Genomic DNA, 25,147 nt, shown 5'->3' with positions numbered 1-25,147 from the left:
AGAGTTCTGTTCATTGGAACAGGCTTTCTTGATAAGTGACAACTTTATCAACTTAAAGTGTCTCGATAAACCAAAGACACACGGGAATATGTGCATATTTCTTAGCAGCTGGTTGGATGTGGCTATTAAACAACCTGAGCTTTTTCAAACTTTGACACTGCTTTAGGAAGGTGACAAAAGACAGGCCAGCCTAAGGATTTTGCTCTCAAAGGAACTTGGGTTCTTTATTTCCTTGCAATAGGATGGAATAGAGTCCTACAGAGAGATGACCAAAGGTTTCACATTTTGTGCCTCCCTTCAGTCACTCCCCAGCATCAGGACTTGCTCACTCTTCACTTATGATTTTGGTGTGAACCTCTCGGCTCTTCACCCGCAGCTTGTTGACCTGGGACTCGGCGATGTCAGCCCGCTCCTCGGCTTCCTCCAGCTCGTGCTGGATCTTCCGGAATTTGGATAGATTTGTGTTGGACTGTTCCTCCTGAGAATAAAAACAGAATTGTGATAAACCCATGCTGTAATCTTTCTAAGCTCTGTAGACCAGCAGAAGCAGAATTTGGCATCAACAGAGAAGTAAAAATCTTACCCTTTCTGAGATCCTGCTTACCACTGAAATTAATTTTATGATTCGAGATTGGTATCCCAAAATTATGTCATTCCAATTTTGTAAGCAAAATATTTTTTGTAAGAATCTTATTTGTGTGTGTGTGTGTGTGTGTGTGTGTGTGTGTGTGTGTGTGTATGTATGTCGGTCTGTTTTCATTTGTGTATGCAGACACTCTTGATGACCAGAAGAGGGCGTTGGATCTCCTGGAATCTGGAGTTACAGGTTGTTAGCTGCCTGGCATGTGTGCTGGGAACCGAACTCAGATCCTCTAAGAGAAACAAGCACTCTTAATGACTGGACCATCACTTCAGCCCCGACAACCAAAATATCTGAATGGACATACGCCATGAATAAAGCAAGGAAGAAAAAAAATCAGAGAAGTCAAGAACATAAACAAGGCCAGCTGGTTAATGCTAGCTGTTTGGTGATAATTGTTAACTGAAATTAGTGATTCTTTATCATATTAAGGATGATTTAATAGTCATTTAAACATTAAAATGTCCATTCAAGTTTACTATAGATTATATTGACACAAAGTGATTATTTCCTCTTGCTTTTGATATAACAATTATATTGCCAGATCCCCAAATAAGACGTTACATTGTAGGACTTAAGCCTATTTATCCACTGATAGACAATTCCTTCAGTTAAGTGTGGGTTTTAGTGTGGAGTGGGTTTTAGTGTTTAGTAATGTATCCGGGCTGTGATTGCAGTCAGGAGTAAAGATGCCTTCATTTCTGCCCGCTGTCCTCCCTTGGACGGGTTTTGGTATGAGGGTTATGCGAGCTTTGTAATGTGAATTAGAATGCTTTGCATCTTTTCTCCTGCTCTTGAACAGCTTCCACAGCTGGGGATTATCTGTCCCTTGAAATTTTGAAAGACCTATCCAGACCTGGGTCCATTTCAATAGTAATTCCGAAGTAACTCCTTTGCCTGACTTGGTAACTCATGTTCTCCAGAAAAAAATAATCAGTGTCTTTGTGACCTGAGCTCTTTGAATGGGTTTAATATATTACACTAAAAACACTCCTCTGTGTACAAGGCATGTTTCCCTTTTTATTAGTGACATGCTATTTGCATTTCCTCTCATTTTCTTCATTATAGCTATAAATGTATTTGTTTTATTAATTCTCCCGAAGTTATCAGGTATTATTAAAATGTCAAATTAGAAAACAGCATACTCAAATCAGTTAATTACTACCTTTATTTTAACAGAACTTCTTGCTTTCATTTGTGTTATGAGTATTAATTTCTAGGTTGGATATGAATTTATTCATTTATTTTTATTTTTGATTAATGCTAAAAGCCTACAAAGCAATGAATTAACCCTCTAAACAGCTTTAGCTGTGTTCCATATATTTGTAAAAGTCACATCTTCCTTGTAATTTTATTTATAATAAATAATTATCTGGTAATCATGCTTTTCTAATGTCTATGTTAGCCCAAGAGTTATTTTTACTTTTACTTTGTATTTTATGTGTGCAGATATTTTGCCTGAATGTGTATCTGTGAACCACTTGTTTGCCTGATGCCTGTGGAGGCCAGAAGAGGGTGTCAGATCCCCTGGACCTGGAGTTGCAGATGGTTATGGGTGCTGGGAATTGAACCCAGGTCCCCTGGAAGAGTAGCCAGTCCTCTTCACTGCTGAGCTGTCTCTCCAGCCCCCAAGAATCATTTTTAAGTTTGCTTGTTAACAGCTAGGTGTCTGGGGATTTCTGCTTATACTTCTTATATCCATATCACTTCATCCAACCATAGCCCTCAAGAACAGCCTTATTATTTCTGTTTTTAATTTGGGGGGATTTCTTTGGAAGTTGGGGTTTTCCCTTAAAATCAAGCTATTGAAACAATAAGCAAAGAAGTACAAAGATGTACAAAGCCCTGAAGTACAGAGGCTGTACAGCAAATGCTTCTTTACTAATGAGGCAGTAAATCCAATCCTTCAGTAGCTTTTCTCAATTCTAGGACTTCAGTATTCCCTCTCCTAAGGATACTCCTAAGGATACTCACAGCCTCCTCGGCTTGTCTCTTGTAAGATTTCACTTTTGCCTGGAGTTTATCCACCAAATCCTGAAGCCTGAGAATATTTTTTCGGTCTTCTTCTGTCTGCAAGATTGTTAAGAAGCACAGGGCATTACTCTCAAAGCAAGCAAATGCTATTACTGTGTCCCACACATATCTGAAGGGGGCTTCCTTGCTACTAAGGCCCACTGCCTACCTGGTAAGTAAGCTCCTTCACCCGCCTCTCGTGTTTGCGCAGACCTTTGACGGCCTCCACATTCCGCTTCTGCTCACTCTCAACCTCGCCCTCCAGTTCACGAACCTACAAAAGGGAAAGCTCTGAAGAATTTTGATCCAATGAGGCACTGGAAACTCACAGAAATGGACAAACACAGGGACCCACCCTGGCCTCCAGTTTCTGGATCTGCTTCTTGCCGCCCTTCAGCGCCAGCTGTTCAGCCTCATCCAGACGCAGCTGCAGGTCCTTCACCGTCTGCTCCATGTTCTTCTTCATCCGCTCCAGGTGGGCACTGGTGTCCTGCTCCTTCTTCAGCTCCTCCGCCATCATGGCAGCCTTATTAGGAAATCAAGAAAGCTATTGATATCAGGAGGTCTCACTGCTCACTCTGCAAAAATGTGACTCTACTCACATCAGTAATGGCTTTCTTGGCCTTCTCTTCTGCATTGCGGGCTTCCTGGACAATGTCTTCCATCTCTCCCTGGATTTGGGAAATGTCTGTTTCCAGCTTCTTCTTGGTGTTGATGAGGCTGGTGTTCTGGTTAAAAATAAGTGTTACACTTTCTATGTTATCAAAGTACTTAGTGGTAGTTATTTCTTGAAAAACATAAGATAAAAATTTGTAAGTAAAAGAAATGCCCTTTAACATTAAAGAATTCTGTTACATACCACAGTTATAAATAGAAAAGGATAGAAATGTTGCAGAATAATCAGCATTTCCATGTGCATTAGAAGTAGATGAATCAGCTTTATGATTTTATAATTGTTATCTACCAATCAGACTATCCATGCACATAAATAATATTACAACAGATGTTTGCAACATGCCATTTCTTCACAATAAAAATGTCAGTGTTGATAGTAAGGGTGAATAGATATAAATAGGCACCCTTAAAATGTTCTAGGGAGAAAATCAATAACAATTGCTAACATAAAACAGTGAGAGATTTCCCAGTAACACAGTGAAATTTGGCAGAAGTTAAAACCTGGCTGTTATAGTAAAAGTTCAGGCTTTTATATTCCGAGATGTTTAAGTGTTTACTGCTGGGAGGTCTTTGTACAAAACCCTACCTGGGTGTGCAGGAGCTGCACGCGCTCACTGGCATCCAGCAGCTCCTGCTCTGCAATCTTCCTGCTCCTCTCTGTCTGCTCCAGCGTGGCCCGCAGCTCCTCAATCTCAGCCTGCAGCAGGTTGGCTCTGCGCTCAACCATGGCCAGCTGTTCCTTCAGGTCCTCCTGGCCTCGGAGAGCATCATCCAGGTGCAGCTGGGTGTCCTGTGCAAGAAACAATCAATGAGACACCATGTCCTCAGGCTGAGTCACCCCACTCATCTGGGGCCATCTCTTGGTGCCACCTACCTTGAGGATGCCCTGTGTGTTCCTGTAGTTTCTCAGGGCCTCAGCAGCCATGCGGTTGGAGTGGTTCAGCTGGATTTCCATCTCATTGAGGTCTCCCTCCATCTTCTTCTTGATCCTGATGGCGTCATTCCTGCTCCTGATCTCTGCATCCAGCGTGCTCTGCATGGACTCCACAACTCTAATGTGGTTTCTCTTGAGCTGGTCGATCTCCTCATCCTTCTCAGCAATCTTCCTGTCAATCTCAGACTTGACTTGGTTCAGCTCCAGCTGGATGCGCAGGATCTTTCCCTCTTCATGCTCCAGAGATGCCTTAAGAACAGCAAGAAGCGACATCAGCAAACCACAAAGAAGCATGCTGGAGTGTTGCCACACACAGAGAGTTGTGTGCCGCGCATCTGTTTACTCGCCCTGTAGGTGGACTCAATTCTTCCCGGATATGTTGATTGGCCAAGCATGCAGCCTGTACCTCTGCTTCCTCTAAAGCAGCCTGAAGTTCACATTTCTCTTGCTCTACTTGCTTCTTTATTTTCTCCAGTTCGTGAATACGCTTTCCTCCTTCTGCGATCTGCTCCGTGAGGTCGGAAATCTCCTCTGTTAATGGGGGTGGAAAACAGGTAAGGATATGGACAAAGCATGACAGAGAAGAGATACCTCTCAGTCACGGGTACTGTTGAGAGAGAAAGGGCCTCACGTTGTAAGTTCTTATTCTCTCGCTTCAGGGTTTCGAGTTGATCCAGAGACTCCTCGTAGGCATTCTTCATCTTGAAGAGCTCAGTGCCGAGGGAGCGGGACTCCTTCTGGGACGCCTCTAGCTCGGCATGTGTTTCCTCGTATTTCTGCTTCCACTCTGCCAGGATCTGGAAAACCGAGAGCAGTGAGCTGCTGTGAAGGAGAGGGGAAGGTCTGCAGAGCAAAGAGAGGATGCTTCAGGAATCACCTTGTCGAAGTTTCTCTGCTTCTTGTCCAGGGCGGCGCAGGCCGCGTTGGTCCTCTCCACATCCAGCATGAGGTCCTCCACCTCATTCTGCAGCCGCTGCTTCGTCTTCTCCAGGGAAGCACACTTGGCATTCACGGCTTCCACGTGCTCCTCAGCCGCCTGCAGACGCTGAGCCAGCTTCTTCCTTGAAGATTACATAAAGTTTCAGGCAGAAGAAACCATATGAAACAGATGAAGTATCACCACATTGAAGAATATCGGAAGCTCCATATTAATGCTATTCATTCATTCATTTAACAAGAGTCACTGGGGGCCTCTTAAGAACCAGACATGACTATACAGCTGTGGACAAGATAAATGCCACCCGCTTTGTGAAGCTCACAGACAAGTGAGAGAAATCAACAAGCTGTCAAGTCTGAAGTTTCTTAATAACACCAATAGGATGCAAGTACAGTGATGAGAGATAAACCATGGTGGTCGGAGGGCAAGAACTCTAGCCGTTTAGGGAAGGTCTTGCTAAGAACCCAGAGTGAACTAGTGAGAGACCTACGAGGACTGTCGCTTACAGAGGGACCAGTTAGTACAGAAGCAGCAATGAACTTGCAGCGCTTGGCAAAGAGCAGCAAGCTCTGTAGTTAGCAATTATTTGTTATTCTTTGCTACCTTAACTGTTAAGTCAGTGGGGCAGGGATATGTTCATCCTGTTGGGGGATTATTATGATAGTAGGGAAAACAGAAGCTTGTCTGCAATGTTCTAGCATGGATGTGTAAAGTTTCCTGTACCATTCTCTCCCAAATGTGCACATACTTGGCCTCCTCCAGCTCCTCCGTGCGCTGGATGGCGTCTGTCTCATATTTGGTCCTCCACTGGGCCACCTCACTGTTGGCCTTGGACAGCGCCCTCTGCAGCTCAGCCTTGGATTCCTGCTCCTCCTCGTACTGTTCCCTCAGCAGGTCACAGTCATGGCGGGAGGACTGCAGGGCGTGGGCCAGTGCGTTCTTGGCCTATGGAGATGGTCACACCTTCATTGTACTAGATAGTTAAGTACTCAGTCCCCTTAAAATTGATGGAGCTATCTCTTTTTAGGGTCAGCCACCAGCCTTAGATCGATCATCACCTTTACTTCCTCTTCAAGCTGTCTCTTTAACTCCTCAATCTGTTGGGTAAATGCTTGCTTCCCCCTTGATAACTGAGACACCAGCGCTTCCTTCTCATCAAGCTGCCGTGAAAATTCACCTGGGAAACAGAAGAAACAGCGCTGGTATTCTCTAAGTGAAGAACAAATTCTGAAGCCCATCTGAGAAGTAAATTTAATTCTCAGCACCCTAGGTTGAGAGTTTGGATGATTAAATTATCTGCTAACATTTTCAGACTCTGTGCAAAACCTCTAGGTCTTCTAATGAAACTTTCCTAGCAATCTAGATGAATAAATACAGTTTAAATTCCTTTTCCCTCTCCATAGTGAAATCTTTCTTGTACAATGTTATGCAAAATTTGGTACTGACTGTCAAAACAAGTATCTAATATATCTACTCCTACAGATGCATGCATGTGCTCATTAGTGTGTGTGTGTGTGTGTGTGTGTGTGTGTGTGTGATTGCTACAGTATACATGTGAAAGTCAGGGGACAACTTTATGGAGTCAGGTCTCCCCTTGCACCTTTATATGGGATCTGGAGATTGAACTCAGCACTCCAGGCTTGTGAGGCTTTACCCACTGAGCCACCTTGAAGACCCTCCAGAGATGATTGAGAGTCGGGCATGTGCGTTGCCCCATTCCAAGACTTAGTTCATGCTGAGCTAAACAAAAGGACACGAAAGACTGGGGACATAACTTCATGGTAGACTACTTGCTTAGCATGTATGAGGCCCTGGGTTTGATTCCCTGAGCTGCAAAATAGAAATAGCAACAACAAAAAATACAGGCTGAGACAGAAGCCCTGGGCTCCTGTTGAAGTGATTTCTGATCCCAACAACTGCTCTGTAGATAAATCCTCATGACCTTTCTGGATCAGAGCTTGAACTAGTCATGACCTTGGATGCAGGCTGAGCCTGAGCCTTCCGGTGAATCACCCACGTTCTCAGTTACTTATATTAGGTGCTTACATCACCAGGTGATTTTATTCTTAACTATCTCATCTCTATGCTCAGACACCATCGAAGATGGAGATTTACCAGATTCGGTCTGCAAGCGTCCCCTCTGGGTCGTCAGGTCATTGATCAGCCGCTGCTGTTCTTCTTCCTTGGATTTGAGTTCACTCACCTGGTCCTCCAGGGTGCGGCACAGCTTCTCTAAGTTTCCCTGAGAGAGAGGTGGGGGGATGACAATGCTTGGAGAGAATGAGCATTATTGTATCTAGTTCTTCTGCAAAGGAGAACAATATTGGTTTGAACAAATAAGTCAAATTATCCTATAAATTAGGTAATCTAGGCAATGCCTTTCTTTTATTGAAGTAAAATTATAAAGCTATGTGCAATAGTAATATAAAAATTTGAAGATTAGGTTCTGATTTGATGACTCTCTAAGAATTATATAGTCTGTTCTCTAAGAGGATATTAAAAACACTTCACTGCTTTTACATATACTAGAACATGGCCATATAGTAAAAAAAATATGAGAGACCTGTTCCATCCAGCTGGAAACCTGGATGGAGAACACAGGGGACCTGTACTCAAATCACCTATTAGCAATGTGATGGTCTGATGTGTTTGCCTTCTTTGAATCCCATGTCTTGGTATGTAAAACTTGTATCATTTCTCACCTTTCTGTATTACTGCAAATGACAAATGGCTTGAAGTATGAGAAGTGCCCTATGCAAACTGACCTATCCATATAGATTAGCATCATTAATATCAATTTTCCAGCCATGTACCTTGGCCTTAGACACTGTCTCTACGTTACTGGCGAGGTCATCAATCTCCATCTTCATCTCGCTCTTCTCCTTCTCCAGCTTCTGCTTGACACGCTGCAGGTTGTCAATCTGCTCCCCAAGCTCAGCCACGCTGTCCGCGTGCTTCTTCCTCAGGGTGGCTGCTGTGGCTTCATGCTGTAGGGTGGCCTCCTCCAGGTCCCTGCGCATCTTCTGGAACTCAGCCTCTCTCTTCTTGTTCATCTCAATCTGGGCTGAAGTGGCCCCACCGGCTTCTTCCAGCCTCTCACTGATTTCCTCCAGTTCCCTGGAGAGGTCAGAGCGCTGCTTCTCTGCTTTGGCTCTGGAGGCCCTCTCTGCCTCGATTTCCTCCTCCAGCTCCTCAATACGGGCCTGGGGGTGGTGGAAAGTACAGACTCAGCTTCTTGGGTCAGTCCTTTTTTTTCCTGATGAGTTAGACTGATGGAAGCCATTTACTTACTTGCAACTCCTTGATCTTCTTCTGAAGTTGAATACCAACTGCCTGCTCATCTTCAATCTTGCTCTGCAGATTGCTCATTTCAAACTCTTTCCTTAAAGGAGAAACACAGGATAGAAATTCTGTTCATCGCCAACACTGGAAGCAAAGCCCTAAGCAGGCTTTCATGCTTACTTTTTGAGCCTTTCGTCAAGCTGCTGTTTCTCATTTTCAATATCCATGATGGACTCCTGGGCTAACTTCAAGTCACCCTCAAGTTTCCTCTTGGCTCTTTCTAGGTCCATGCGAAGTTTCTTTTCTTGCTCCAAGGACCCTTCAAGCTAAATGAATATAGTGTTGCATCAAAAGGAGTGCATAGTTTCCTTTAGAAGGAAATCATTCCCTTGATAATACACAACTTACATCATCTACTTGCTGTTCAAGCTTGATTTTGGCTTTGGTCAGGGTGTTGACTTTGTCCTCCTCTGCCTGCAGGTCATCCAGGGTCTGCTGGTGGGCCTCTTGGAGGGCCTTCTTCTCCTTGGTCAGCTTGGCGATGGTTTCGTCCAGGCCTGCCATCTCCTCTGTGAGGTTTTTCACCTTAGGAAGCAAACATGCTTTGCATTACATGATATGTTTTAATAGATTGGCTCTTATGTTTTACTTCATAATTTAAAAGGGTTGTAACTTTCCATGCATATATCTCATACCTTGTTCTCTGTGGCATGCTTCTCCTTCTCAACCTTGGCCAGTGTCAGCTCAAGGTCGTCAATGTCTTTCTTCAGCTCTGAGCACTCATCCTCCAGCTTCCTCTTCTTGGCGGTCAGCTCAGCGTTGATCTCCTCCTCATCCTCAGCTCTCTCTGTCACCTCCTTGATTTTGGCCTCCAGCTGGATTTTGGTTTTGATCAGTTGGTCACATCGTTCCTCTGCATCAGCCAAGCCTTCAGCTTCCTGGAATTAGCAATACAATCAAAATTAGGAAGAAAGAACAAATATATTTCTATGATAAGACTTTAATTTCCTTAGGTTGGTCTATTGGGTATTTTCTGTTCATTTATTTATGTTCTCAAGGACTTTTGTTTCATAAACCACCTACTGTGTGCAATGCATTTTGCATATGTGCGAAAAAGAAACTATGTTGTTTTCCTTCCTTTATGACAGTATGTTTTATAATAGATGAGAACAGTCATCTCTCAAAGGCTGATATTAATTTAAAACGTAATTCATAATTTTAGACATCAAACACATTGTTCTATGGTGCTTTCATGAAATTAGTTTTCAAGTTGGCCCTTGAGAGATGGGTAGGTGTGGAAGTGTGTAGGAATCAGCTTACAGTAGAAACAGCAGGAGGCAGATGGGGAAACATTTGTGCAGGGAAAGTACAAAGTGCTATAGGTGCTGATATATTTTTCTTTGTGATACTGCAGAATGGCCCTACTTAAGATGCCCTGAATCCAAACTGAGGCGTTAAGTATTAAAATAAAATTTCTTGCAACCTGTTTTTTCCCAATTAAGGAGAATTGGGAAGACAGAAAATGAGAAACACGGAATATATATGTATATGTGTGTGTGTGTGTGTGTGTGTGTGTGTGTGTGTGTGCACTAATGATCCTCAGCCATCACCCTTTGACTGCCTAAGAGTGTGGACAGGATCTGAGTAACTATCTAGGGAGCATAGAAAGAAACTGGATGCATATTTGAAGAAAGCAGAAAGAAGACCACCTCTGTAAGCCTGGAGAAGTTATTACACTGCCCCAACTTGACAGAAGAGACCAATCTTAATAGGAAGTTTATATGCCAGGTGATGAGTAACGTTTAACCCAAATAGTCCTATAAATTACATTCCCAGTTCAATGAAGTATTTCTAAGATAGCTGACCAAAAAGCAAGCAGTTAGTAAATTTGATGGAATAAAGGATGGGTGAAAGCACACCAGCTTAGATGCAAAGATAGAATTGGAGGTGTGATACAGTAGGTCTCTGCCCATGGAGATGGAAGAAATAACAAGCATGAATTTTTGAGGTCAATAACAAACAGTAATTTAGTGCAGCCTGATGTAGTAGAACACTGTGACCCATCTGCTGTGGGATGGTCTGTATGTCAAGTGTGTTGCTGATTGGTCAGTAAATAAATCACTGATTGGCCATTGGCTAGGCAGGAAGTATAGGCGGGACAAGGAGAAGAATTCTGGGAAGTGGAAGGCTGGGGAGGAGACACTGCCAGCCGCCATCATGACAAGCCGCATGGGAAGATCCCGGTAAGCCATGAGCCATGTGGCAAAGTAAAGATTAATAGAAATGGGCTAAATATAAGAGTAAGAGCTAGACAATGACAGGCCTGAGCTAATGGCCAAGCAGTTTAAATAATGTAAGAGTTTGTGTGTTTATTTTATAAGTGGGCTCTGGGACTGGCGGGACTTGGTGGCGGGAACTGGAGAAAAGTTCTCCAGCTACACCCATCAGCTGTCTATATGGCAAAATGAGGCCAGTGGATGTCAAGATGTTGTTCAAGGAAGTTTTAAAGGAAAAAATCTCTCTCCATGTCATCTTCCTCTTAATATATTATTTGGGATTGAAATGTGTTAATCACTTTTGAGAATTGTCTTCAAGCTGAAAAGAAGCCACAATTCCTGCAGATTGATGAAACTGTGTAGACTGGAAGACGACAGACAGTTCTACCTCCTTGTCACAGCACTGGTTTGTGTGTTCATTGGGCAGTGGGAGAAATGTGACCATTTGGAGTCTTTAACCATCTCTCTACAATGAGTGTCTCCCTCTCACTTATACATCTCACTTATTATGGCCAGAGTGCTAGCACTTAATTCTGATTAGTGAGACCCAAAATAGAGCCCCTTACAAACTTACAGCTTGAACTTGGAGTTGCAAGTCATTTTTTTCTTTTAACAGTGACACCATCTTTTCTTCCAGTTCTTTCCTCTTTGCCTCTGACTTGGCAAGGTCATCTTTGGTTTTCTGGAACTCCTCCTTCATGGTGGCCATCTCCTTCTCTGTCTCTGCACTCTTCAGGAGAGGCTTGATCTTGAAGAAGAGCTTCATCCAGGGCCAGTGCTTAACATTCATGAAGGCACGGATGTTGTACTGGATGCAGAAGATGGACTCCCTGAAAATGCAGTGGTTACTAATTAGATACTGTGTGGATGATGAGGTGAGAGTAAAACTCTGGAGTGAGGGTTGGAGGTTCTGTCCCCCTCCATCCCACCCTATTCTTCACTTGCATTCAACCTTGCAGATTAGAAAGAACTTGTAACCATCCATTTCTCTACATCATTGTATCTCAAACTTGGACATGGTTAAGAATCACCTGAAGAGATTATTAAAACATACTGACTCTCGAATTCAACTTCCAGAAATTCAGACTTGGGGTATTTCAATGGACATGAAATTTCACATTTTTAATAAGATCACAAAAGTTACCAATGACACAAATTGAGGAATTCCCTTTGGGAGGCATTGCTGTTTGTCAGTGCTTCAAATACTCTCTCTAAGATAGCAGAAGGCAGTAGAAGGGGCCATGGCCCTTGATAGGAGACTTCAAAAGTCAGATTTCTTTGACAGTCTCTAGTTTTACATTTTTAGTGTTGTGAAGTTTGCATTATACTTTATGGTGCCACATTTGCCTTAATCTAGGTTATTTAAAAATCATTAACCATCATGTATAGGTACCTAGCTGAACACAACATCATGGCAAGTAATAAAAGTTGTCTCATGTAACTTGTGTATGTATGAATACAGACTTGTTCATATGTGTGGATATACAGGTGCCATGTGACATACTTCTCATTACTGGTCCTGAGACAGGTTCTGTCATCTTTTAGTTCTTCCCCTCCATCAGTTAGACTACCAGGAAGTCAACTCCTTTAATGACACTGTAATAACTTTCTGTGAAAAGTTCTTCACAAATACTCTATTATAAATTACAATAGTTCAATAATAGAAATGACCCAACTGAAGAAATAGTTTTCTATAGTATATAAAACCATTTTCTGAAACTACTATACATTTCAAGGTCCCTATTTAATAATCTGTCTAATAAAACGGTGCCATAACTAAATAAGGATAAAAATTCATCTCTGCCTACTCATTGGTATATTTTCTCCTGTTAGATAAAGAACTATCTATGTTCGATACTCCTCAACTTCTCACCCAAACACTCAGGATGTATTCAGTGCTGACAGACCTGAAGTTCTCTCCCACTTTCCCATGGAAGTTTTATTTATTCCTTCTTGCTTTGGTCTTCTTGTCACAGCTAAGTCCTAACTGTCAGCCACCATGAGTGTATTTCTGAAGACACAAGATGTGAATCAACTATACATTTTCATACCTTCTCTCTACCATCTTCTGGTACTCCACTCTTGCCAAGAACCCTCTGCACATGGCCTGGGTCCGGGTAATCAGCTGGGCCAACTTGTCATCTCTCATCTCCTCTAGGAGCCCCAGAAGACCAGCTTTGAAGAACACCTGTGTGCGGACAATGTTGAAGATCAGAAACGTCATACAAAGTTCAAATGGCAGGCAGACATGAGGCTGGATTTCGAGAGGATTACCTTGGTGTGACCAAACTTATACTGAGTGTGGTCAATGTCAATGGAGCCAAGGAGCTTCTCAGAAGCCTTCTTGCTATCGATGAATTGTCCCTCGGGGATGGCACTTGCGTTTAGCACCTTGTATCTGTTAAAGTAAGTGTAGTTTGTAAATATTTGTCTTACAAACAGTGGCCAAATTCTAAATGATTTATTTAAAATTCAAAGCTTTTTATAATTATTGTTCTTTGTTCACAACAGATATTATTTGCATGGTTTTTCAACCTATTGGCTATATATTTCTAATCCATTGTGCCTTCCTATATAGTTGCAATCTCTCTTTCTCTCTCTCATTCCCGCCAGAGTCTCTCTACATATAGCCACGGCTGTTCTAGAACTCACTATGTAGACTAGAATAGCCTCAAATCACAGAGATACACCTTCCTCTGCTTCCCAGGTGCTGGGATTAAAGGTGTGCACCACCATACCCATCCAGTTCCTTTATTTTTTAATCAGACCCTGTCCTCAAGGATTATATAATTTTGTTCACATTTAGGAGTAGATGGCCTACGCAATATAATGTGTTATCTTTGTTTGATAAATTTGCTTTAATGGAAGATCATAAGTCCAGGAAATCTGTTTTTTGTTTTAATTAGTGAATATAGTAACACTATTAACTAAAGAAAAAAATCTATAAATTTGAGGAAAGGGGAGAGGAAACATGGGAGGAGCTGGAGGGAAGAAAGGAAAGGAGGAAATGATGTAATGATATTTTAACAATAAAAAATAATAAGGAATACAGTAGATGATGTTTTCAGTATGAGAAATGATCCCATTGGCCTAAGAGCAAACTTTGGATGCCCTTCAGTCTGGAGTACTGCTATTCTCTGGCAACTTAACCATCTCTAGACTTAGAGGAGACCAATGCCCTGCAGCTGCCACACAGAACTCATTCTCGATTCTCAAAATCAGCTTATCATGGAGGAGAAAAAAGATCTAACCAAGGAGCTGTCACCACGACATGCCCCCTCTTATTCTGGGGAATACTGGGAAGCTCTTCTGTGAGAGAGAACTGAAATCAAATAAATTAAGAAGGTGACCTATTTGTAGCTAGCTCTACATGTGACATCCCAATCCAGTGACTTATTAGCTTTGACTTTAAGCAAGTAATTTGGTCTCTCTGACCCCTTCATTTGTCCAGAAAATGAAGTCATAGTAGTTCTTTTCTTAACTGTGCCAATGTGAGAGTTAAATGACATTAAGTAGTGAAAAGGGTAGCTCTCCTAATTACTGAGGCCAGGGGACATATCTATGAGCCTTAGTGAATCTAGTGAACGTTTTGCACAGCACTTAACACATAGTTTTTTGTGGAGTGTTTTTTTGTTTGTTTGTCTTTTTGGGTTTTTTTAGACAGGGTTTACTTGTGTAGCTCTGGCTGTCCTGGAACTTGCTCTGTAGACCAGGCTAGCCTCGAACTCACAGATTTCCACCTGTCTCTTCCTCCCAAGTGCTGGCATTAAAGGTGTGAGCCAGTACTGCCCAGCTCACATAGTATCTTTTTTAAAGTGTTGTAAGACTCAAAATCTTATGTTCTTTTGTGGTCAATTAAAAACATTAGAGGCACACTTTTCCACTAAATTGCTTTGCTTACATCAAACTTGTTTGTACTAAACATCAAAGACACAGCATAATTAGGAGAGCCTGACCTCTGCTTGAAGTCTGCATAGAGGATCCTGCTGGGGAACCCCTTCCGGCAGATGCGGATGCCTTCCAGCACCCCGTTACACCTCAGCTGGTGCAGGACCAGTTCATGCTCCATGGCACCTGGAAATACATGTTTATTTCACAGCAGAACACAACAAAGGACACGTGGCAGTCATGCTTTGTGCTTTCCCTCTAGAGATTCTTACCAGGAGTCTTGGTTTCATTGGGGATGATGCACCGCACGAAATGTGGGTGGGTGCTCCTGAGGTTGGTCATCAGCTTGTTCAAGTTCTCCTGTAAGGTCAGGAAACCATTGTCAGACTATCAGCAGAGGGATGAGCAGTCAGTGATAGCTGTGAAATCAACCTGTGGCTTGGGTTGACTGGCTGCATAACTGGTTTTCTTTCTTTTATTTAGTGTGTGTGTGTGTGTGTGTGTGTGTGTGTGTGTGTGTGTGTGTGTGTGTCTGTCTGTCTGTATTTATGCATGTATTCCACTCCTGTGGAGCGTTAGGCAACCTTGGGTGTCAGTCCATAGATGTCTTCTACCTAGTGGCTGAGACAGGGTCTCTCATTGGACTAGAACATTGTCACCTTGGCCAGAGCTTGGGGGCTTAGGATCCTCTAAAGATCCATGTATCTCTGCCTCTGGCCATTAGTAGGACTGTAGAGGTACACCATCATACCGTTTTTTTATCTCTATGTGGGTTTTGAGAATCTGAACTCAGACCTCCACACCTGCAGGACAAGCACTTCACTCACTGAGCTCCCTGCCGTTGGCACAGGAGGGCCGCCTTTCAATCAAAGAAGACCTTTATCACTTCTGCTGAGAAGCTCTTCCTCAGTCCATCTTCCCGCATTCTTGTTGGCAGGAGGGATGGATGGGAAGAAGCCTGACATGTGCTTCTTCTCACTCTACATCAGCACTGCCCTGCTTTCCTCCTTGACATTCGGTCACCCAACCATATTTACCTATTAGATGGTGCCTCCATCTTTTACTAAATACTACGTTCTTCAATAAGGAAATGAAATCCTGTACCATATTTGGACCTTGGACTTTTTTTTTTACAGCTCCATCAATAAGGTAATAACCTTATAACTTGGTGTTGACCACTGATTGGATCAGTAACAACAATATCTTATTAGCTTCTTTGTAGGTTAGCTGCTAGGTTGCATCAATTTTATTTGTTTTGAAGTTGGTTTAGTTTGGGGCTTGCTGACTTTATTATATTCTCACAGTGTATCCCAGACTGTTTTCTAGTTTTCAGTCCTCCTGATTCTGCCTCCCAAGTCCAGGCTTACAGGAGTGCAGCACCATGACTGACAGCTTCTTTAGTCTTACTGATGTTTTCTTACTCTTTCTGTACATGGCTTTGGTCCTTGTCAACCAACTAGATTCAGAATGGTGGATCATTAAGTTCTGTAAGGTTTCCTAAGAGGTCCCCTTCATTCTATGATGGCTTAGCATGAGAGATGAGATAAGCTAATGTCTGAATGACTTAAATCTCTCCCATTTCATATTAACAGAAGTCGTAAATGTCAGCCCTTTTCTAATGTCTCCTGGAAAGTGTGATCTCATACTTCTGAAGCCAAATTCCTAAGGTAATTGGAGGTGTCACAGTTTGTTCTTACTCTGAACAGGGCAGACACGGTCTGGAAAGAAGACCCCTTCTTCTTAGCACCTTTCTTCGCAGCCCCACCGCCACTGGCCTCTGAAGACAGAAAAGATAGCATCATTCAAACACAGTCTTGAGTCAGGGGGCTCCATCCTGCTGATTCCTGTGTTTTCAATGCTCAAGAGGAACTTCCCTCACCCCAGCAACTTTATCCCACCACACTGACCCTCTTGAAACCTTGTTTTTTCAGCTAAGTTCACACCCACTGTTCTGTGATTCATTATCTTTATGGAGGTGTACGAACAGCAGTCACATAATAATGAAGAGGTGGACCTTCTGATACTAATACTTGGCGCACAGTGACTTCAAAAATCATCAGTAGAAACTAGCACTAAAAGGCAGAATTCAGTCACTATATTGTCTTTAATATCTCCAGATGCTTCACATTCATTAGGATGGGAGAAAAGGAGAGAATTACAGAACCCCAGGCTTTTCATTGGTTGAGAATCAGATAGTTCCTTTCTGGCCATTATGATAAGGTCCCTGTCAGGAAGGAGGTGAGTAGCTTACTACTCAAGGAATGAGGGGTTTAGCATGCCACCCTTCTGCTGAGGCTATCTCACCAGCCTCAAACTAATAGCTCAGTTGAAATATTTATAGAAAGTTAAGGCTTAGAGGCCTCACCTGCTTCAGCAGTTTGAGCTCCAGAGAACAGGTAAGCTAAAGTTTTTACTGAAGACTTCTGGTACAGCCCCACCACGGTCTCATTCAGGGGGTCCTTGTTCTTGTCCAGCCAACCAGTGATGTTGTAGTCCACGGTGCCCGCATAATGAATGAGGGAGAAGTGGGCTTCAGCCTTGCCTTTGACCACCTTAGGTTTCTGGAAGTTGGCAGACTTTCCAAGGTGCTGTTCATACAGCTTATTCTTGAAGGAGGTGTCTGTCGCCTTGGGGAACATGCACTCCTCTTCCAGGATGGAGAAGATGCCCATCGGCTGGATGGAAGGTGAGACAAAGGCATCTGAGTAACCATGAGCAGTGGAGTACATGGGAAGGGCGCTCAGAGCAGGCGGAGTAGGATACCTTCTCAATGAGCTCGATGCAGGCGGCCAGGTCCATCCCAAAGTCGATGAACGTCCACTCAATGCCTTCCTTCTTGTACTCCTCCTGCTCCAGCACGAACATGTGGTGGTTGAAAAACTGTTGCAGTTTCTCATTGGTGAAGTTGATGCACAGCTGCTCCAGGCTGTTGAACTAAACAAATAGATGTACTTATTTCTCTCTGAAATTAACTGGGCATTTTATTTACAATACTTTTTAGAAGATTGTGTCAACCTCATTGGTCAGGAGAGTCTTTTTTGTAATACAAAATAAGAAAGTATGGAAGGTTTGAGGCACATGGAAGTCACTGTTTGTTGCTGTTTTATAGAAAGTCTTAAGTTAGCATTAGTACTCTTTTCTTGAATTTGCTTAAATTTACACATTTTTTTTCTGAGTTTCTACTTATTCTCCCTATGTTTATTCCAGTTGCCCCCATGTCTTCCAGGGGCCTCATCTAAGAGCAAATTCTCAATCCTCAAAAAGCTGGTTCAGAGCCTGCAATGCAGGAATACCGCTGTGGTCAGAATTTCAAGTGACTGCAATTGTTATTTAGTACGAAAGGAAAACAGTAAACAAGACACAACAGATCACGTATAATATAACAACACACATTTGTATCTTTAAGAACCCTACCAAATGTCAAATGAATTAGATGTACTGAGTAGAATTACATGCTTTTCCTTGCTTCTCTATATTTTCCGTTAAAGCCAAGTTTTATTGTAATAATCAGAAAGAAGATAAACTTTTAAAAAGCTATGAGCAGGAAAATGTATTTCATGATCAAATAGAAATTTTTATTTCATGATATGACATTAACAAGCATTAAATTTTAATTGCATTTAATTAATGATGATTCTAAATTATTAAGCCTTTCTCAGCCTTTATTATCTCCCTAAGTATTTCTCAGTGATTTCTGTACTCTCAGAGTGTATTATGTGTTACTAAGTTTCACTGTGCTATTTAATATCAACTTCCTTTATATCTTGGGGTTTTTAGTGCCCCTCCCATTCCCTAATCAAACTCCTTCCGTCCTGCCATGGGTTGAAGGATCTTCATTACATGTGTTGTTTGTCATTTGCTACAGGAAATGACAAGTAGGTGACAAGCAAATCTCCTTTCACATAACAGACAGTGGCAAGATGGGTCCTAATACTCGGAAATTCTTAGTAATAGATTCATCGTTATGAAGATGCTCCATCAATCAAGCAACTCACATCAAAGATTTCAAAGCCAGCGATGTCCAAGACACCAATAAAGTACTGCCTGGGCTGCTTGGTGTCCAGCTGCTGGTTGATGCGGGTGACCATCCACAGGAACATCTTCTCATACATGGCCTTGGCCAGGGCACCCACTGCGTTGGTTACCTTAAAAGATGAAGACAGAACTCTTGAAGTTATATGAGGAACGTACGATGCTTTCATCCCTTGTGGTGGCTTTTAACTATATACTTACCTGCTCTACAGTCTGGCCCTTGGTGACATACTCATTGCCAACCTTGACCCTGGGGTAGCAGAGGGCTTTGAGCAGGTCAGCAGAGTTCAGACCCTGAAGGTAGGCAGCCTTGTCAGCAACTAAAAGGAAGGGTGGATACAATGGTATTAGGGCCCAAAGAAGCCCATTTTCCTAAGAAAATGTAATCTTCATGCATGTTGCACAGTGTTTTCAGTATATTTTTAATAGTCTTGCCTATGTTCTCACAGAGTTCAAGACCTTGACTACCAAAAATCATGTTCATGCTTTACACAATATATTTTTTAATTGCTCTGTAAAGCTCAGATCTAAAATGTGAGTTTGCCTTCCTAGGAAAACTCAGGGTAACACGTTAAGAACATGAGTTTCAGATGAAGCACGAAGTCAGGTGGAAGGTGCAATTACCTTCGGTGCCATCCGGCTCAGCCTGCTCCTCACGCTGCTTCTGTTTGAACTTCATGTTCCCATAATGCATCACGGCTCCCGTGAGCTTATAAATGGAGACCTTTTCATCATTGGTAAAGCCCAAAATGTCAATAGCACTCTGCCAACAAAATCAAGATGATAACTGTTAGGTTATGATCTGTTGTTTACAGCTCCTATTCCCATTCTTCCTTAGCTGGTCAGACTGAGGAAACCACATCAGCAGTACTGGAGGAAAGGGCATGGAAAGGATGCTCACTGGAGCAATGAAGTGATAGGTGTGTGTCACCTCACGGGTCAAAAGGAAGCCTCCAAGAAAAACACGACAAACCTCAGACACTTATTATTTTGAGAAGTCACACCTGGAAGTCAGCAAGGACTTTGGCAAACTCTGAGGTGAAATTGGTCAAAGCCTGTTGAGGGACAGCATCTAACCCCAGGGGCCCAGTGTTTGCTTAACACCCCCAACTCTTTCTTTGCTGTTTCTCCTGGAGGCTCTGAAGAGTTATCGGAGTGGACCACCTCGCTGCCCCTGCACAGTAATCCCTAGCATTGCTCTGTGTTCTACTTACATCTGTGGCCATCAGTTCTTCCTGGTCATCAATGCTGGCCACACTGATCTCCCCTTGGCTGACGAATGGGTAATCGTATGGGTTTGTGGTAATCAGTAGCATTTCTAAGCACATGGAAGAGAGCAAAGATGAGCACAGTCACTGTCTTCATCAAAGCAAGAGATTTCCAGACAGATTCTAAGGCCACTACATGGTAAGAGGGTGAAAGATGATTGACGTGCACTAAATATCTCAAAGACGATTCCCTGTCACTGGCTAATTTTTAAACACTGCTACAATATAACAAATGGTATGCATGTATGAAATTTTCAAAGAATATATATTACCTCATATTAGTATTTCTAGTGGCTAGTATTTAAATATCAGAAATGAAAGCAGACTAAAGCCTCAAAGGGGAAGGGATATTATTAAGTAAATTTTGCCTATCTCTAGTGTGGAGCACTATGCAACCACTCATAATACTGCGGAGCAATATTAATAAGAAGAAACCATGACACAGTCAGTAAATATATATATAAATTACAAAAGTGTAACTATAACTTCAACTGTGTAAATTGTATGTATTTGTCTGTACATAATGATATAAGTATAGAAGGTAAGTAGAATGATATTTGTCGAGGTGTTTATATGGTTATTTCATAGTGGAAATTGGAGATGGTTTTTCACTTTCCTTTCCTTTCTCAAGAATTTTTATGATAAGCAAATACAAATTTTAACCAACTCACAAAGCTTCCCTTTTTTGATACTTGGGCTCAGCTCTGAGCTATATAAACAACCCCGTAAAGCTATTTTTTTTTAATGAAATAAAAAGAAAAAACTCAAAAAAATTATGACATGGAGTATGAGAGTGAGCACTGACAGGTGTCGTGTGGTGACTGGAGAGGAACTGACTGACATTCCTTACCAATCAGCTCTGGCTTCTTGTTGGATGTGATCTGATAAAAAATATGGTAGCTTCTCTCCGCCTTAAGCTGGAAAGTGACCCGGGACTTCTCTAGCAGATCTAGAAGAAAGCAGGAATCAAAAGCAGGAGAGCTGTAAAAACTGACACGGTGAGCAGGTTTGCTTTTCAACAGCTTGAGCGGTCCTAAGAACAGAATGGCGCTGCAGATGGGCACTCACATGTCTCGATGTCAGCGGATGCCAGTTTCCCCGTGGTGCCAAAGTGGATCCTGATGAATTTACCCTTGAAAGGAAAACTAACATGTCTACTTTGTTTTCAATAATATCAAATCACTGAAAATGTTCAAAACACTTGGAATGTAACTGCTTTAATTTTAAACCATGTCAGAGACTAATTTACAACAGGAATAAAATATCTATCTTCCATTTTACAAGTAGAAGGATTTTATCTTTGATTTAAGAATTTATGGATATAAATATAGGAGGTGATGTTGTGTTAATTAGCTTGAATTAATTAGCCCATGATGTATAAATATATTAAAACAGCCCATTGTTTCTCATAAATAGATGCAGTTATTGATAATTAAAATTAAAAATAGAATATTTTGCAGTGTAAGTAGTAGCAATAACAATAAGAATAAGAAACATTCCAGAAAAGAGTCACATATCCTTTAGGCCAGAGTTTTTTGATCTGTGAAATAAGCCAAAGAAAACCACAGTATAATATACTGTGAATGAAAGATTCAAAGACGGCATCACGGACATCCTGCAGCAGATTTCAGCCAATGGACAGTGCCCATCACAGTGTACAAGAGACTCACAAAGCGAGAGGAGTTGTCATTCCTCACAGTCTTGGCATTCCCAAAGGCCTCCAACAGGGGGTTGGCACTGATGATTTGATCTTCCAGGGTCCCCTGTAAGGGAAAGATCAGTCCTCACATCTCAGGCTCAGGGCTTTCTTGCCTGAGAGCCCCCAAAAGAGCCTGGACTCTGTGACAATCAGACTCACCTGCATTTTGCCAGAAGGTGCCTCCTCCTTCTTCTTGTCCCCAGTGACTGCAATTGTCGCAAAGTACTGGATGACACGCTTCGTGTTCACAGTCTTCCCGGCCCCGGATTCTCCACTGTCAAATCAAAACAATCAGAGGAGGCTCCACATCCAGCAACTTCCACAGCGGTGAAAAGAAGCATGAAAACCTACTTACGTGATCAGGATTGACTGATTCTCCCGGTCTGCAAAAGAAATTGCAGGCACTTAATGTCGTTTCGAACCCAATTGTGAATGACTAGAACAGTCCAAGGGTATGAAATTGGTATTTCTCGGTTTAGCAACCTTAGGGCCTGGTGCACACTGGCCTAACATCTTTCCAGTTCCCCTCTCCTCTGCTTCCCTACTTAGCACACATGCACCCTTTCACACCAAACCTAACCACTGTTACATCTTCCCAGAACATTTCATTCAAGGGGAGGGGTGGAATCCTGTGATGAAGAAAAATGCCTTGGTCTAAGGGGTGACTCTATGGCTGCATTTTCCTGAGGCACAAGTACTCCACCACTAAATCAATATCTAAACTAGCCCTGGCTTTTCCATCCCATTTTGATGACAACTTAAGTTAGTGACTCCTTCACGGTGGGCCAAAGGACTAATGAGACTTGGACATTGGAAATGTTTTGATGGATGAGGAGTAATTAAGTGGGTAAAAGCAGAAGCTTTGACGGTATCATGGTTTCATTGTATTTTTAAAGGGAAGCAAGAATTTGTTCTGATGCTTTACTCTGCCTAATGAATTCTCCAGGCCCTTGCCAACGAGGCCACAGGTACATAAGATCAAGCTAGCTGAGAGAAACACCTGAGAGGTAGAGTCACAACCTAATGTCCTAACACCAGATACTCCTTAAAATCTGACTAGTTGGTTCTGGCAAAGGCAACACCCTGTGTACTGTTTGTCACAATCTATGACACTGAGGAGAAAAATCATGGAAGCAAAGTTTGTTCTCCTGCTTCTTGCCTTATGGTAATAGAGAACCAGTCTGTATGTGTGGCTGTGTCTATTTGTGCATGTATGTGTATCTGCACAGGGATGCTTGTTTTTTTGTGTTCATAAGTCTCACACTGTCAACCTCTGTTGACTTTTAAACAGTAAAGAGCTCATAAGCCTGCTATGAGATAGCATCTCACAGGAGCCTCTGAGAAGGGATCGTCCTAAGGGATGTGATGTAATTGATTCGAGACGCTCTTTAGGGATCTGCGGGGAGAAAGATTAGGTACATACAAAATAGCCAAGCCACTCACCTGTCAGCATGAACTGGTAGGCGTTGTCAGAGATGGAGAAGATGTGGGGCGGGGCCTCCTGGCGCTTTTTGCCTCGGTAGGCTGCCACCACCTCAGGGTTGTACACCGGCAGCCACTTGTAGGGGTTGACGGTGACACAGAAGAGGCCCGAGTAGGTCTGTGTAAGGAAAGAGAGAATGACTACTCAAGGACCCCTCTTGTCTGTGCAACTCACTTAGCTGGATTTTAAGAAAAAGAAGCACTTTCCATGCGTACATTTCTTCCCGGAATCAGCATGGAAGCCAATGGTTGTCAGATAGCAACATCTTTGAGGGAAATGACAGATTCAGAGTTCCTATTGCTTCCCTTGGCACTTATCATGGTTTGCCCACAGCAGGAGCATCAAAGTCATATCTGTCCATTTGATTTAAAGTGTGGACTTTAAAAAATGAGACATTTTTGTTGTTTGAAAGAAATGGGAATGTATTTCCTTTGCAGACTTGAGACAATTTTAATGTTTAAGAATATAAATTTGAACATAAATGTATTCAACAATAAGGAGCGATTGGGGACTTTGGAACATTTTGAGACAACATGATAAAAGCCCTTCAAAAACAAATGGGGCAGTATGTAGATGTAGCAGCACTGGGGAGCACTGTAAACTATTTTTGAGTTATAGAGTGACAGAGATCAAATAAATGCATCATGATTACCATGCAGGGATTTAAAAGATGTCTGTCAACTGGTTAAGGACTGGTACCCGCCAGGAGCATAAATATCTGAACTGTGTGGATGTTGTCCCGCTGAATACCAGTAGCAGCTAAACTGTATAAAAATATGAATATATAATATATGACACTCAACATGTTTATTATGTGCTAGGAGATGTATTATGTGCCAGGACCCTGCAAGGCAGTCAGACTACAACATAAATAAGATGGTGTTCCTTGAGAAATTCCCAGGTAACACAGGAGATGAGGAAGTCAGTGAATGACCAGGAAAAACATAGTCAACGTGAATAAAAAAAAAAAGGCGGGGGATACGAACAGCAGGACAAAGCCTGGAAGGGGTTCAAGGAGGGAAGGACCCGAACCAAATTATTGTTATGTGGGGAGAGAGTGAAAATGAATGAAATTTGTCCCTGAAAATTGTATTTTTAAACGTTATAGTGTGTTTATCTTTTCCTTCATTGAGATGATTCGGCAACAGCAATGGAGAGGGAAGGGAGGCCTGAGCATGTTTGATCAACACATCCGTGGTCAAGGCAGACAGCAAAGACTGTGGCCTTCCCTTGGCCGAGGAGATAAAGTGTTGCTTTCAGGATGCGCCTTACATTCGCAATAGTAACTAGTAATTCTGCTAGTGACTTCCAGGGACTAATAGATACTTGTGACATATTGGTGCGTCGGTGTGAGTGATGATGGGCTTTTAGGGCACATGGTGATGACCGTAACGACCCCTGGTGGAGGGTCACTCACGTAGATCATCCAGGCTGCGTAACGCTCTTTGAGGTTGTACAGCACTGCAGGTTCGTGGAGGTGGGTCATCATGGCCATGTCCTCGATCTTGTCGTACTTGGGAGGGTTCATGGGGAAAACCTGGTCTTCCTTCACCGTCAGGGTCTGGTAAATAGGAAATATAACTATCAGTGTCAAGGGAGTGACCAAACCTTCAGAATGCAGCGCAACGAGGCAGGTATAGCGTGGCAGGCTCTCTACTTACCGCTCCCGCTTCAGTTTTCACGGTCACCTTCCCTGCGTCTTTGCTCTGAATGGTGCCTTTGACGAAGGACTCCTTGGGCTCCGCCACAAAGACAGATGTTTTGGCGTCAAAAGGCCTATTCTGGGCCTCAATTCGCTCCTTTTCAGACTTTCGGAGGTAAGGAGCAGCCTCCCCGAAAACAGCCATCTCGGCGTCGGAACTCATGGCTGCTGAACTCACAGACTCTAAAGGAGATTAAAAACAATAATAATAATAATAATAATAATAATAATAATAATAATAATAATAAAAATCATACAGTCTGCAATACCCGGTATACCAGCAGGTTTTTTAAAAAATTATTATTATTTGATCTGTTT

At 42.4% G+C, this 25,147-nt stretch overlaps 1 protein-coding gene across 4 annotated transcripts; it reads right to left on the bottom strand.

Moving 5' to 3' along the window:
- Positions 1-325: 325 nt before the first annotated feature.
- On the bottom strand, positions 326-24,992 carry LOC131916120 (myosin-2). 4 transcript variants are annotated; one of them, XM_059269407.1, is made up of 38 exons: positions 24,789-24,992; positions 24,545-24,688; positions 23,088-23,244; positions 22,000-22,027; positions 21,804-21,918; positions 21,616-21,708; positions 21,014-21,077; positions 20,796-20,894; positions 19,892-19,995; positions 19,302-19,440; positions 18,879-18,997; positions 18,641-18,790; positions 17,409-17,579; positions 16,998-17,320; positions 16,343-16,400; positions 14,918-15,005; positions 14,714-14,831; positions 13,032-13,155; positions 12,809-12,945; positions 11,332-11,587; positions 9,177-9,419; positions 8,890-9,066; positions 8,662-8,807; positions 8,491-8,581; positions 8,013-8,402; positions 7,315-7,441; positions 6,258-6,376; positions 5,948-6,144; positions 5,140-5,323; positions 4,894-5,059; positions 4,669-4,793; positions 4,203-4,511; positions 3,915-4,118; positions 3,256-3,381; positions 3,009-3,179; positions 2,823-2,927; positions 2,615-2,710; positions 326-478 (listed from the first exon to the last, which is right to left on the bottom strand). In XM_059269407.1, exons 1-38 carry the CDS (start codon positions 24,990-24,992, stop codon positions 326-328), a joined length of 5,820 nt encoding a protein of 1,939 aa, XP_059125390.1. The 4 variants fall into 4 exon arrangements, with proteins under 4 accessions (XP_059125390.1, XP_059125387.1, XP_059125388.1 ...); XM_059269404.1 differs by having other exon boundaries at positions 16,343-16,420; positions 17,006-17,320; XM_059269405.1 differs by having other exon boundaries at positions 16,343-16,422; positions 17,011-17,320.
- Between the last annotated feature and the right edge of the window lie 155 nt (positions 24,993-25,147).

This window comes from Peromyscus eremicus, chromosome 8a, assembly GCF_949786415.1.
Source record: "Peromyscus eremicus chromosome 8a, PerEre_H2_v1, whole genome shotgun sequence".
NCBI lineage: Eukaryota > Metazoa > Chordata > Mammalia > Rodentia > Cricetidae > Peromyscus > Peromyscus eremicus.
This window is presented reverse-complemented; position numbering and strand designations above follow the sequence as displayed.